This window comes from Lytechinus pictus, chromosome 13 (assembly GCF_037042905.1).
Source record: "Lytechinus pictus isolate F3 Inbred chromosome 13, Lp3.0, whole genome shotgun sequence".
NCBI lineage: Eukaryota > Metazoa > Echinodermata > Echinoidea > Temnopleuroida > Toxopneustidae > Lytechinus > Lytechinus pictus.
In genome coordinates, this window is record NC_087257.1 from 14,198,944 (window position 1) to 14,210,214 (window position 11,271).

Here is an 11,271-nt window from a genome sequence, read left to right on the forward strand (position 1 = left end):
TGCGCATCCAAAATAATATGGCGTTTTTAGACCTCGCGAGCAACATTGGCCCGTATTCTGATAGCGTGGTTTAACTTAACCCTAGTCTAAGTGTGGTAATGAATTGCCATATCTAAACCTAGGTTTAAGTTTCGTATTCCGATAGCAAGGTTTAAGTTAACCCTGGTCTAAGTGTGGTAATAAATCCTCAAAAAGTTAAACTCTTGCAGGGGATAGTTTAAGCCTGTTTTAAATCCAACAAATCATGGCCAACAAGATTTTAGAATTTATGCCTATATTGCATTTCGAGCTACTTCCTCAGTTCTTAACCGATTCATAAAATTTGGCACATACATTAGTCTTAATGTGAAGATGTGCAAAACATATTCTATGCCTAAAATATATATTTTTAAAATCGCGTTAACATGGTAACAACATTAAATATCGAAAATTAGATGAAAAATTTGTGGTTTTAATTACTTTATAATTTTTAAACCATTTCTCATGATATTTGGAACAGACATAAGTCTTAAGTTGAGGATTTGCAAGAGACATTTTTGCATGTGTCGGAAATTGTGTTACCATGTTAACGGTATAATATGGCAAAAAAATTACGTAAAAATCTTGCAATTCCAACTACTTCCTAAGTTTTAACCAATTTTCATGAATTGTGGCACAAACATTAGTCTTGATGTGAAGATGTGCAAAACATATTTTATGTCTTTATAAAAATAATCATGTTGCCATGGTAACAAATTAAATATAAAAAATTAGATGAAAATCTTGTGATTTGAACGACTTTATCAGTTTCCAGCTGGTCAATTCTCTTAAAAATTTGTTGAGGTGAAGATGTCTAAGACATATTTTTGCCTATATCAGAAATCGTGTTGCCATGGTAACAACATAATATATAACGAAAATAGGTGAAAATCTTGCGGTTTGAACTCCTTCATTAGTTTTCAACCAATTCTTATAAAAGTTGGCTCACACATTGGTTTTGAGGTATAGATCTGCAAGACATATATTTGTGTGTGTTGGAAAATGTGTTGTCATGATAATAGCATATTAAATCAATGAATGTGTAAACACATCTTGTGGATTGAACTACTTCTTCATTTTATGACATAGGACAATGCTCATGAGATTTAGAACACATAGATTTGAGGTAATCTGCAAGACACATTTTCTCATTCATCAAAATATGTGTTTGTATGATAAAACTACACACACCAAAATAAGATTAAGACTATGGTCAAATGCTAACTGTTGTTTGGCTACATAGAGAACTACATGTAGCTGTAGGATTAGTTGTAGTTTTAAGAGGGGTACTAGACCTCTAGATCTCGAACTACAGTCCCTAGCTTTAGATCTAGGCCTAGATCTAGATCCTTTAGATCTAGTAATATAAATAATCCAACATTAGATCTCCAGCCTACTTCCCATTTCAGCCCCCTAATGAGTAGATCTACTGTAGACTAGCCTACATTTACTACTTTTCGATTCAGAATCTACATTGAGATCTAGACTTATTACATGTAGACCTAGATTGATATAGATTTAGTTCTAAATCTAGATAGGGTCTATCTTTTACTAGTCTAAGTTTTTTAGTCTAGATCTAGGCCAGCGTTAGTTAAGAGATTCTAGATCATACGGTAGACTAGATAGCACAGACTAACGTTAGGCCTAGATCTAAATTCTTAAATAAATCTAGGCGAGGCCTAGTCTAGACAAGACTGAGCTGTTGGTCTAGGTTTAGGCCTGTTTTCTAGTCCTGGACCGGGAAACCTAAACAAGTCCCCCAAAGTGTTTAAATAAAACAAAAACTCTTCACAGAAACAGATATGGACCTAAAACAGGAGTAGAGAGATGTTTAGGAGTAATAATTCTAAATTTAGCCAGGCCTAGTTACTTGGCAAGCAATGCGTAGCAATAGTCAGATCTAACACTGTAGACAGGAATAACCGTCGTTTATGGGGATTTATTTTAACAATTCTGATATTTTACTGTCATATCAAATAGCCTTGGTGAGGGAGGCCAACGTGGACTTTCATACTCATAGTTCAGCGGAACAACCAATATAGTGTTACATATAAGAAGAATTGTAAGAGCAATTACATTCATTTATTTAGTTATTTCCTCTTTAAGGATATTTTAGCATAGAATAATCAAGAATGTTCCACTACAGCTTTGTTGGACACTAATCTTTGAATACTCTTTGTTATTTCTGAATAGAGATTACTTTACAATAGACTTATATTGGAAGTGGAAATGAACAATAGGCTTAGCTATTTTGTTGACATTGTTGATTTCAATGAGGTCATTTAAGAGTCTTCTGGAATTTGACTGCTCCTGAAATGAGAATTTTTATTTTTTGGACAATACTAGAACCTTCCATAATAGTGAATACTAGAAGTCTCTAGAATAGTTGTAATTTGTATATAAGCGGCAGTTTCTTCAAGAACATCATCATATCAGATCACTTCATCATATCAGATCAGAACTCAGAGTTTCACGCCAGACTTTATGTCAGAGCCGAGTTTATTTCCACCTGGAATATTTATCTTCTGTGGAATTATTTACCCACCATCAATGAACTGTTCGCTGTTATTTTGAGAGAGGAATTCTCAGTTCTCATCGAGATCATCAACCTATTTAATGAACACTCTTCAACCCATGGATTGCTGAAATTGACTGTTAATCATCATCAACATCGTCTTCACGGACATTTCAACTCGTTACAGTGACTCTTGTTATTCATCGCGCTTCAACATCAGTTTCATCATCGCCATCATTGTGAACTTTCATTTACGGAATCTTAGCCTACCAATTTGGATTATATACTGGACTATCATAACTGTGAACTATAACCCTGGATTGTACATCAGATACTTCAAGAGATTGATATTTTGTTTTAATTTTGTTGGCTAATATACTTGTATTTCCTGTAATAAAAAAGGGGAAATCAAATTTCATATTATTTAATTGTTATTTGTTGCAGTATCGTAACAAATAATTTTGGGGGCTTGTCCGGGAAATGAAAGCCAATTTGCACGAAAAACCAATTTGAAACTAAAACCAGTTTTTTCGGGAATCGAAAGCCAATTTGAGACGAAAATCAATTTGAAACAAAAGCCAATTTGAATTGAAAACATTTTGCAAATTTTTGGAAAGTTCTAGAATATACTGTACTGTGTTAATTACTTGCTTGTATTTGTGTATATTCACTATGGCTACATTTGATGTTGAAGAATTTCTTGCAATGACAGAATTGTCATATGATCATTTGAAGTCACTGAAGAAAGATGATTTGATAACAGTTTGTGATCATTTGGGTGTATCTCTAGCCCGAGGTTTAAAGAAGGCAGAGATAATTGACTTGTTAGCTAGTCACATGAAGCTTATAGAGGAATCTGAAACTTCTGTTATTGTTTCAGACGATGCTCAGATTCAACTGGCAAAGTTTGAAATGGAAATGAAAATGAAAGAGAACCTTGAAAAGGAGGAAATGAAAATCAAAGAAAACATTGAAAAGGAAAGAATCAGAGAAAACTTTGAAATGGAGAAAATGAGATTGGAGTACCAGATAAAGTTGAAAGAAGTGGAGTTAGCTCATGCAAATACTAATACTAACTCTGTTAAAGATAAATATCCCCAAGGCTTTGTTGTGGCGAAAAACATTCGCCTTGTGCCCAAATTTGATGAAGAGGGAGTTGATACATATTTTGTGTCATTTGAAAAAGTGGCCAAGAGACTGAATTGGCCTTAGGAATACTGGACTCTTCTCCTCCAAAGCGTTTTATTTGGAAAGGCTGCAAAAGTCTATTCTTCGCTCTCTGAAATACAATCATGTGACCATGCTTCAGTGAAAGAAACAATTCTCAATGCATATGAGTTGGTACCAGAAGCATACAGACATAATTTCGGAAAATGCACAGAGGCTTATTATAATCACTCGGGTCGCGTTCGCGTTCGAAATCACTCGGGTCGCGTTCGAAATCACTCGGGTTTTTGATTTTTGGCGATTTTTTTTTTTATTTCGATGCGATTTTTTTTCTAACGGTGTCTTCAATGGGACAAACACGCTGGGCAAATAAAATGAAATTGACATTCTAGTTTCGTTTTAAGCCAGCAAATGCCTTAAATAAAATGCATCATCTTAAAGGCGCAAGTGCAATTAAAATGTAATAGAAGTCGCAAGCACGCGCGATGATTCGGAACATGTTATTAAAATGCTTTGGGGAGCTAACGTTTTCAAATCAATTTATTACTATCTTCAGAAATTAACTTTTGATAACCAAGAACAAATATAAAAGAAGCGGGGTCCGCTATCACCACGAGGTTGAAGAGAAGTGTCTATCATCATAAAGGAGGTAAGAGAGTAGTGCAGTGATGTCCGTCGGTAATACGACCTTTAAAAGTTCACGGCGGCGTCCGCTATCACCACGAGGTTGAAGAGTAGATATCTATCCTCGTAAACATCGTCAGAGATAATACTGCGTCTTTCTCCCTGATTAATGCGACCTATAAATAGCTAGCACCTCAAAAAAATCTTGAAATATGTTCTGAACGATCACGCACTGTAACTAGATCTACGCCGATATTTTATATCCGATTTTTCCTTCAAGGGGCATGATCGAAGATTGGCAGGTGATCGCGCCGATTGTGGTAAAATCGGGAGCCGATTTTAAAATCGGTTAATTAGAACAGGTACAATTACGATTTTAAAATTAATTTAAAATCGATTTCCAAAATCAATTCTAAAATCGATCTAAGATCAATTTTAGATCAGTTTTAGTATTAGTTTTTAAAAGCCCATTCACATTTTTACTGATTTTGACGAAAAGTTAGTTTGGTTGTCAGAGCATTATTTGTCCTGCGTCTAAATAACTATGTCCGATCGAAGGACCGTTTTAATTTCGGAAAGGTAGGAGAGATAGAGAGAGAGACTGATCCCCGTTCAGCTCAACGTATACGTTTTGCACGCGAGCACAAAGAAGATCAATTAAGCATATCACCTAATGCAATGTTTCGAGAATTTACATGTAGGTAGGGAATTTTTTAGGTCTCCAGTTACTTAAAACATGATATGGCGATTTTATCTATAAAATAAGACAAATTTTATGAGAAATGGACAATAGTTAAGAGCAGAATTTTAAAACGCATATCGGAAAGATCGTCCTCAAAGCTCATTACGTATTAGACAGCTGGCAGCCGTCTGTTTCGAGTTTTTTAACATTTTTATTTCTCCTCGTACACAGACGGCTCGCTATGGTGCAACCATCATTACGGGGTTAACAATGCAAAATCCCCCAGACAGCGCTCATCGATTTTTGTCTTTATTTCATAAAAATATATGGAAAGAACTGTATCAAATAAATATTATTATTCCGTTTTGTCCTAAAATGCACAAAAAAAAAGAGAAAATAAACTTAAAAGGGGAAAAACAGTAACTAATTGCTTCGGCTGTCGCGCAACTTCACTTCCCCGTTTTATTGGAACTTAATGCATAAACATATGGCCATTGAGTCCCTGTACAGATCGAGCTAGAACTCCGGTCTCTGTATTGGTGAGTGGAGCTAATGGAGTTCAGCGGAACAACGAACATTACAGACTGGAGACCGAAGCTTTTGGTCTAATTGCGTATATATGCATTAAACCACGGATGGCTGGCTATGCATACCGCTGAATAAAATACTTTCGGACGAGCTGCAGACTGACTGGCACTGTAACGTGGGATCTAACTCGGCTGGACTCACGTTACCTTGCTCCATGCTACCGATGCACGCCGTGTCCGACCGTGGCCGGGTCCCGCCTTGGGGCCATTGCATGCAGGCATACATGTCCGTACATGGGAATGACGATGTAATATCGATGTGGCAGATATGGCAAGTTCCGACTCGGAGTCCTCGTATAAAAACAGTAGAAGTCTGGATGTATTCTAGGATAGTTGAGCCACATGGCTGATTTGCTTGTTTGATATGTTAAGCAGTAGGCGAGTGCCTTTTTTTTAAGGCACTTGCCGGCTTAAAACGAAACTAGAATTTGAATTTCATTTTATTTTCCCAGCGTGTTTGTCCCATTGAAGACACCGTTAGAAAAAAAAATCGCATCGAAATAAAAAAAATCGCCAAAAATAAAAAACCCGAGTGATTTCGAACGCGACCCGAGTGATTATAACAAGCCTGCACAGACAATCAGGCCAGACGTATGTTGAATTTGCTAGGGAACAAGAAATGATGTTCGATACGTGGTATTATATAGATCACTGAAAGTTGACAAAGATTTTGTTCACTTAGGGAAGTTGTCCTCCTAGAAGAATTCAAAAAGAGTCTTCCTTTTGGCATTAAATCCCACCTTTATGACCAAAGAGTTACTGAAGTCAGTAAAGCAGCCATAGTAGCTGATGAATTTGAGGTCACACATAAAGGTAGTGGAGATATGCCTCCTTTCAAGAATTATTGGAAAAAGAAAGGTAAAGGGTCATATGAATCCCACAATAAACCTGGTGAGGGAAAATATGCAAGCAAGGACAAAGACACAAACGATAATCAGGCTAGTGGGGGCACAGAAAGAAGAGAAAGGCTGAGAGCTGCTGAGCATGAGAGGGAAATGGAAAGAAAGCGACTGGAGTTTGAGATGATGCGGCATAGTGAAATGGTGTCTCAGAGTGGGCAGTTGGGTGAGAGAGAGAAAAGGTCAGTGGAAGCTGGGTTCTCTGCCAGGGTAAAGCTTATTCCAAGGTATGATGAGACTGATTTAGACTCGTTCTTTCTTTTGTTTGAGAGAGTAGCCAGGAAAATGGAATGGCCTGAAAGTGACTGCATGGGCATTGCTCATTCAGCAAGTAATTTCAGGCAAGGCACAGTCTGTCGTGTCTGCATTGAGTTATGATCACGCTTTTGACTATTGGAAAATCAAAGATGCCATCCTTCGGGCGTTTGAGCTAGTCCCAGAGGCATACCGTCAGATGTTTCGTGATCTCAAGAGGGATCCTGCAGAGACTTGTGTTGAGTTTGCACGTCGCAAAGAGGTCGCATTTGATAGATGGATCCGGTCTCTGAGAATTGAGACGACATATGAATCACTGCGTGAGGTTGTTTTGATTGATGAGTTCACAAGATGCATGTCCCGTGATGTTAAAACGTACATGAATGATCATGCTGTTGTTAGTGTCAGAAATGCTGCAATGTTGGCAGATGGGTATGAGTTGTCACATAGAAGTAGCGCATCGCAGCTCCAACCTTCTAGTACGTTAGCGAGTGGTTTTGGTTGGAGTAGGTCCGAGACGTTACATAAGGAAGTGGAGAGGTCAAAGTCGCCGAAGAGTAAGCTGAGTGGTGGTAGCCAGTCTAATGGTGTTAGACAAGAGGGCAGGTTGTTTTGTGCATACTGTAAGAAGGATGGGCACCTTATTTCTCACTGTCAGAAACTAAAGGACAATAATACTGGTCAGAATAAAGTCCAGGCCAGCGGTTTTGTTCGGCCGGCTACGGTTTGTGTAGGAGACCCTTTGTGTGGTGATGGGGTAAAGCAGAATTTTCGTGATGGGGTGGATGAAGGATACAAGGAATGTATTTCTGATGGCACGGTGAAGTTCACTGTTGATGGAGAAGAATTTCCTGTTGTGATTTTAAGAGATACTGGCTCTGTTCAGACATTGTTAATTGCTGATGAGTCATCCGTGGAATCTTGGTGTTTCACAGGCATGAGAGTTCTGATCCAAGATGTGAATGAGGGTTTCAAATCTGTTCCTCTATATGATGTAGAACTTTATAGAGGGCTGGTTTCTGGGCGAGTGACAGTTGGCATTGTTTCTCGATTGCCTATGAAGGGAATCACAATGCTGATTGGCAATGATTTGGCTGGGGGTAAGGTGCAGCCATCTACTGTGTTGAGTGACATGCCGGTAGTGGATTCCAAGACAGAGGCTTTGAAAACGGCTATCCCAGGTATTTTTCCATCGTGTGCGGTTACCAGAGCGCAGGCTATGGCAGGGCGAGATGAGAGAGTGGTTGGAAATGATCGTGACATAGATTTAGGGGATACAATTTTCAGAGATCTGGGTGAGAGTATGAATAGTCAGACTGATGATGATAGGACTGTTTTCAGACAGCCTGCCTTGATTGCAGCCCAACAGTCAGCTGCAGACTTGAAGGGTTTGTATCATGTTGCTTTGGCAGCAGGGGAGGCTGAGAAGGTCTCACAGTGTTATTACATCAAGTCTGGTGTGTTGGTGCGAAAATGGTGTCCTCCTGGTCGCCCAGCTGATGAAGATTGGGTTGCGGTAGATCAGATTGTTGTCCCGCCCCAGTATCGAGCAGAGATTCTAAGGTTAGCTCATGATATTCCCCTTGCTGGACATCTAGGTGTGAGGAAGACAGTGGCCAGGATTAGGGCTCATTTCTACTGGCCTGGGCTCAGGAAGTGCGTATCTGAGTATTGTAAGTCATGTCATGTCTGTCAGGTGGTGGGCAAGCCACAACACCACATCAAACCAGCCCCACTTATTCCAATTCCTGTTTTTCCTGAACCATTTAGCCGTGTATTGATAGATTGTGTTGGCCCTTTGCCAAAAACCAAGGCAGGTTATCAGTACTTGCTTACTGTCATGGATTCAACCACACGTTTTCCAGAAGCTTTTCCGTAAAGGAACATTAAGGCTAAGACGTTTATTGATGCCCTCTTTGTGTTCTTCACACGCTATGGACTCCCTCAAGACATCCAGTCAGATCGGGGCTCTAATTTCACGTCTAGTGTATTCCAGGAGGTGATGCATCAATTAGGAATCAAGCAGGTGAACTCATCACCTTACCACCCACAGTCGCAGGGTGCCCTTGAGAGATACCATCAGACCGTAAAGACAATGATCAAGTCTTACTGCTCTGAGAACTCTGGAGACTGGGAAAAGGGTATTCCTTTCCTCTTATTTGCCTCTCGTGATACTCCAAATGAATCTACGGGATTCACCCCATTTGAGCTTGTGTTTGGCCATGAGCCAAGAGGTCCTCTTAAGGTAGTGAAGGAGCATATGTTGTCAGAGTTTGAGGTGGAGAGTGGGAATGTGCTAGATTATGTGTCACAATTTCGTGAACGGCTCTTGAGGGCGTGTGAACTCGCGGGGAAACATTTGAGGTTGTCTCAAGGTACGATGAAGGCCCGGGCAGATAAGAAGGCAGAACCTCGCTCATTCGAGCCTGGTAGCAAAGTCCTTGTGTTACTGCCCATCCAGGGTGAACCTCTCAGAGCAAAGTTCAGTGGTCCATATGTGGTAGAGAAGAACTTGGGTAAGGGTGAGTACTCCAGACAGGAGAAAAATAAAGAGGGTTTGCTACATTAATATGCTGAAGAAGTATTATGATCGTGACGAGGTGGCGACAGTTGCTGTTGTTTGTGAAAAGGCAGCAGAACATATTCCTGGAGAACTTGAAATCCCGGTGGAAGCGGAGATTGGTGAAGGGGTGTCTGGAAAGGTGTATAACTCACAGGTGATGGCTGATCCCTCAAAGATATTGGGTCATCTATCAGATTTTGAACAGCAGGATGTAGTGCAAATACTTCTTGATTACCCTGAATTATGTGGAGATAAGTTGGGATATACCGGAGAGGCTATTCATGATGTTGATGTAGGCGATCATCTGCCTATTGAACAACATCCCTACCGTTTGAATCCAAGAAAGAAGAGCAAGGTGCGGAAGGAACTTGAGTATATGCTTGCATGCGGTGTCATTGAGCCTAGTCAGAGCTGCTGGAGTTCACCTGTAGTTCTTGTTCCAAAACCAGATGGGAGTCAGCGTTTTTGCATTGACTACAGGAAAGTCAATGCTGTAACAAAACCTGATTCATTTCCTTTACCTCGTATTGAGGATTGCATTGATCAGATTGGCAATGCAAGGTATATCACAAAGCTGGATCAAAGTTCTTGCATTTTAGGACTTAATTTCATTTTTTATGATTAAATAGCTCATGTTGCTTTAGAAAGGTTTTATATATATGTATATAAAAAGACAAGAGTCTTGCAGAGTTAAGTCACCTTGTTGTATTGGCATATGTTTTTTACGTGATATTGGAATTCCTAAGGTAAAACCAGCTTGTTATTGATTGAAGTTTTCTGCATCTCTTTTTGTAAATGTTTATGATGCTACGTCTTGACTATACACTTGAATGGATTTTTGTTTTCATATTCATCGTTCTTCTGAGTGTTATAATGTTATGCTATTTCAACACGCTCCTTTAAATGAAAGAAAGTTAAATTGCTATAACTTTCTTCTTTTAAGGGGGGAGGTATGTCATGTACATGTGCGATTCTTGTCAGCGCAAGAGGGGGCCTTTGCGTAATAAAAGAAGTTTTAAGGTAATTTTATGAATTTTGCCTCTATTTCCGTTTTTTCTGTTTTGTAATGTTGATGGAGTTGTTGTGATAGTCATACCAGGAAGGGTATTTTCTTAAGCTCCCCTCCCTGATATGACAATATGTATGTATGTATATGATATGGAACCACCAAAAAGTGTGAAGTTAATTTCATACTTTTTTAACAGAAGATATAAAGGCAAGCGACATGGTAATTCATATCAAACCGAGGGGTTTTAGAATGGAAATGAGGAACAACGAGTTAGCGCAAATATTGAGTTTGAACAGTTTTTTTTTAATTTAAATGTATTAAAAAATAATAAGAATCTTAAATTTACAACTCCGTGTCCTCAAATGTCAAATAATGACATCGACATATCCTGGATTTCATTTTCTGTAATTTTTTTGATGCTCCGATATCCATTTTTACTCCTTTGTTGTACAAACTTGAATATGAATAATAAATAGAAAAATAGAAAAAAATTACCAGCGACCCTCCTATCTTATTATGACTGGCGACCCTCTTCTGCTATTATGAATAGCGACCATCCCGTCTTATTATGACTGGCGACCCTCTTCTACTACTGCATGTGACTATCGACTCTCTAATGCGTTTATAAAGAGCGATTGAACCCTATGATTAATGAATCTTTTCCCTTTTTATGAATAGCAACGCCTTTCTAATATTACGTATTATGTCATGCGACCCTTTTTGTTGATTATAACTAGCGATTCTTGTGAGAATGTTTTTACCCTCATCTTGCATTATGAATGTCGGACCTTGTGACTTTAAGACAAGTGACCCCCTTTCCCTTTTATGACTGGTGAACTTTTTCGGGGTCTAGGAACTTGCAGGTTATGAATAGTGGTCCTTATGACTAGCGGTCCTTATGAATAGCGGTCTCACCCCAATTCGATCTCAGTCAGGGATGCTGATCTATAAT

The 11,271-nt window shown here is 38.9% G+C and overlaps 1 protein-coding gene across 1 annotated transcript; it reads left to right on the forward strand.

Annotated features, from left to right (window-relative positions):
• Window positions 1-6,946: 6,946 nt before the first annotated feature.
• Window positions 6,947-8,626, forward strand: LOC129282854 (uncharacterized). The gene has a single exon (XM_054918713.2). The coding sequence runs from the start codon at window positions 6,947-6,949 to the stop codon at window positions 8,624-8,626; it is 1,680 nt and encodes a 559-aa protein (XP_054774688.2).
• Window positions 8,627-11,271: the final 2,645 nt, after the last annotated feature.

Excerpts from the sequence above, each read along its gene's own strand:
- LOC129282854 (XM_054918713.2), top strand. The coding sequence starts at position 6,947 with ATGTTTCGTGATCTCAAGAGGGATCCTGCAGAGACTTGTGTTGAGTTT.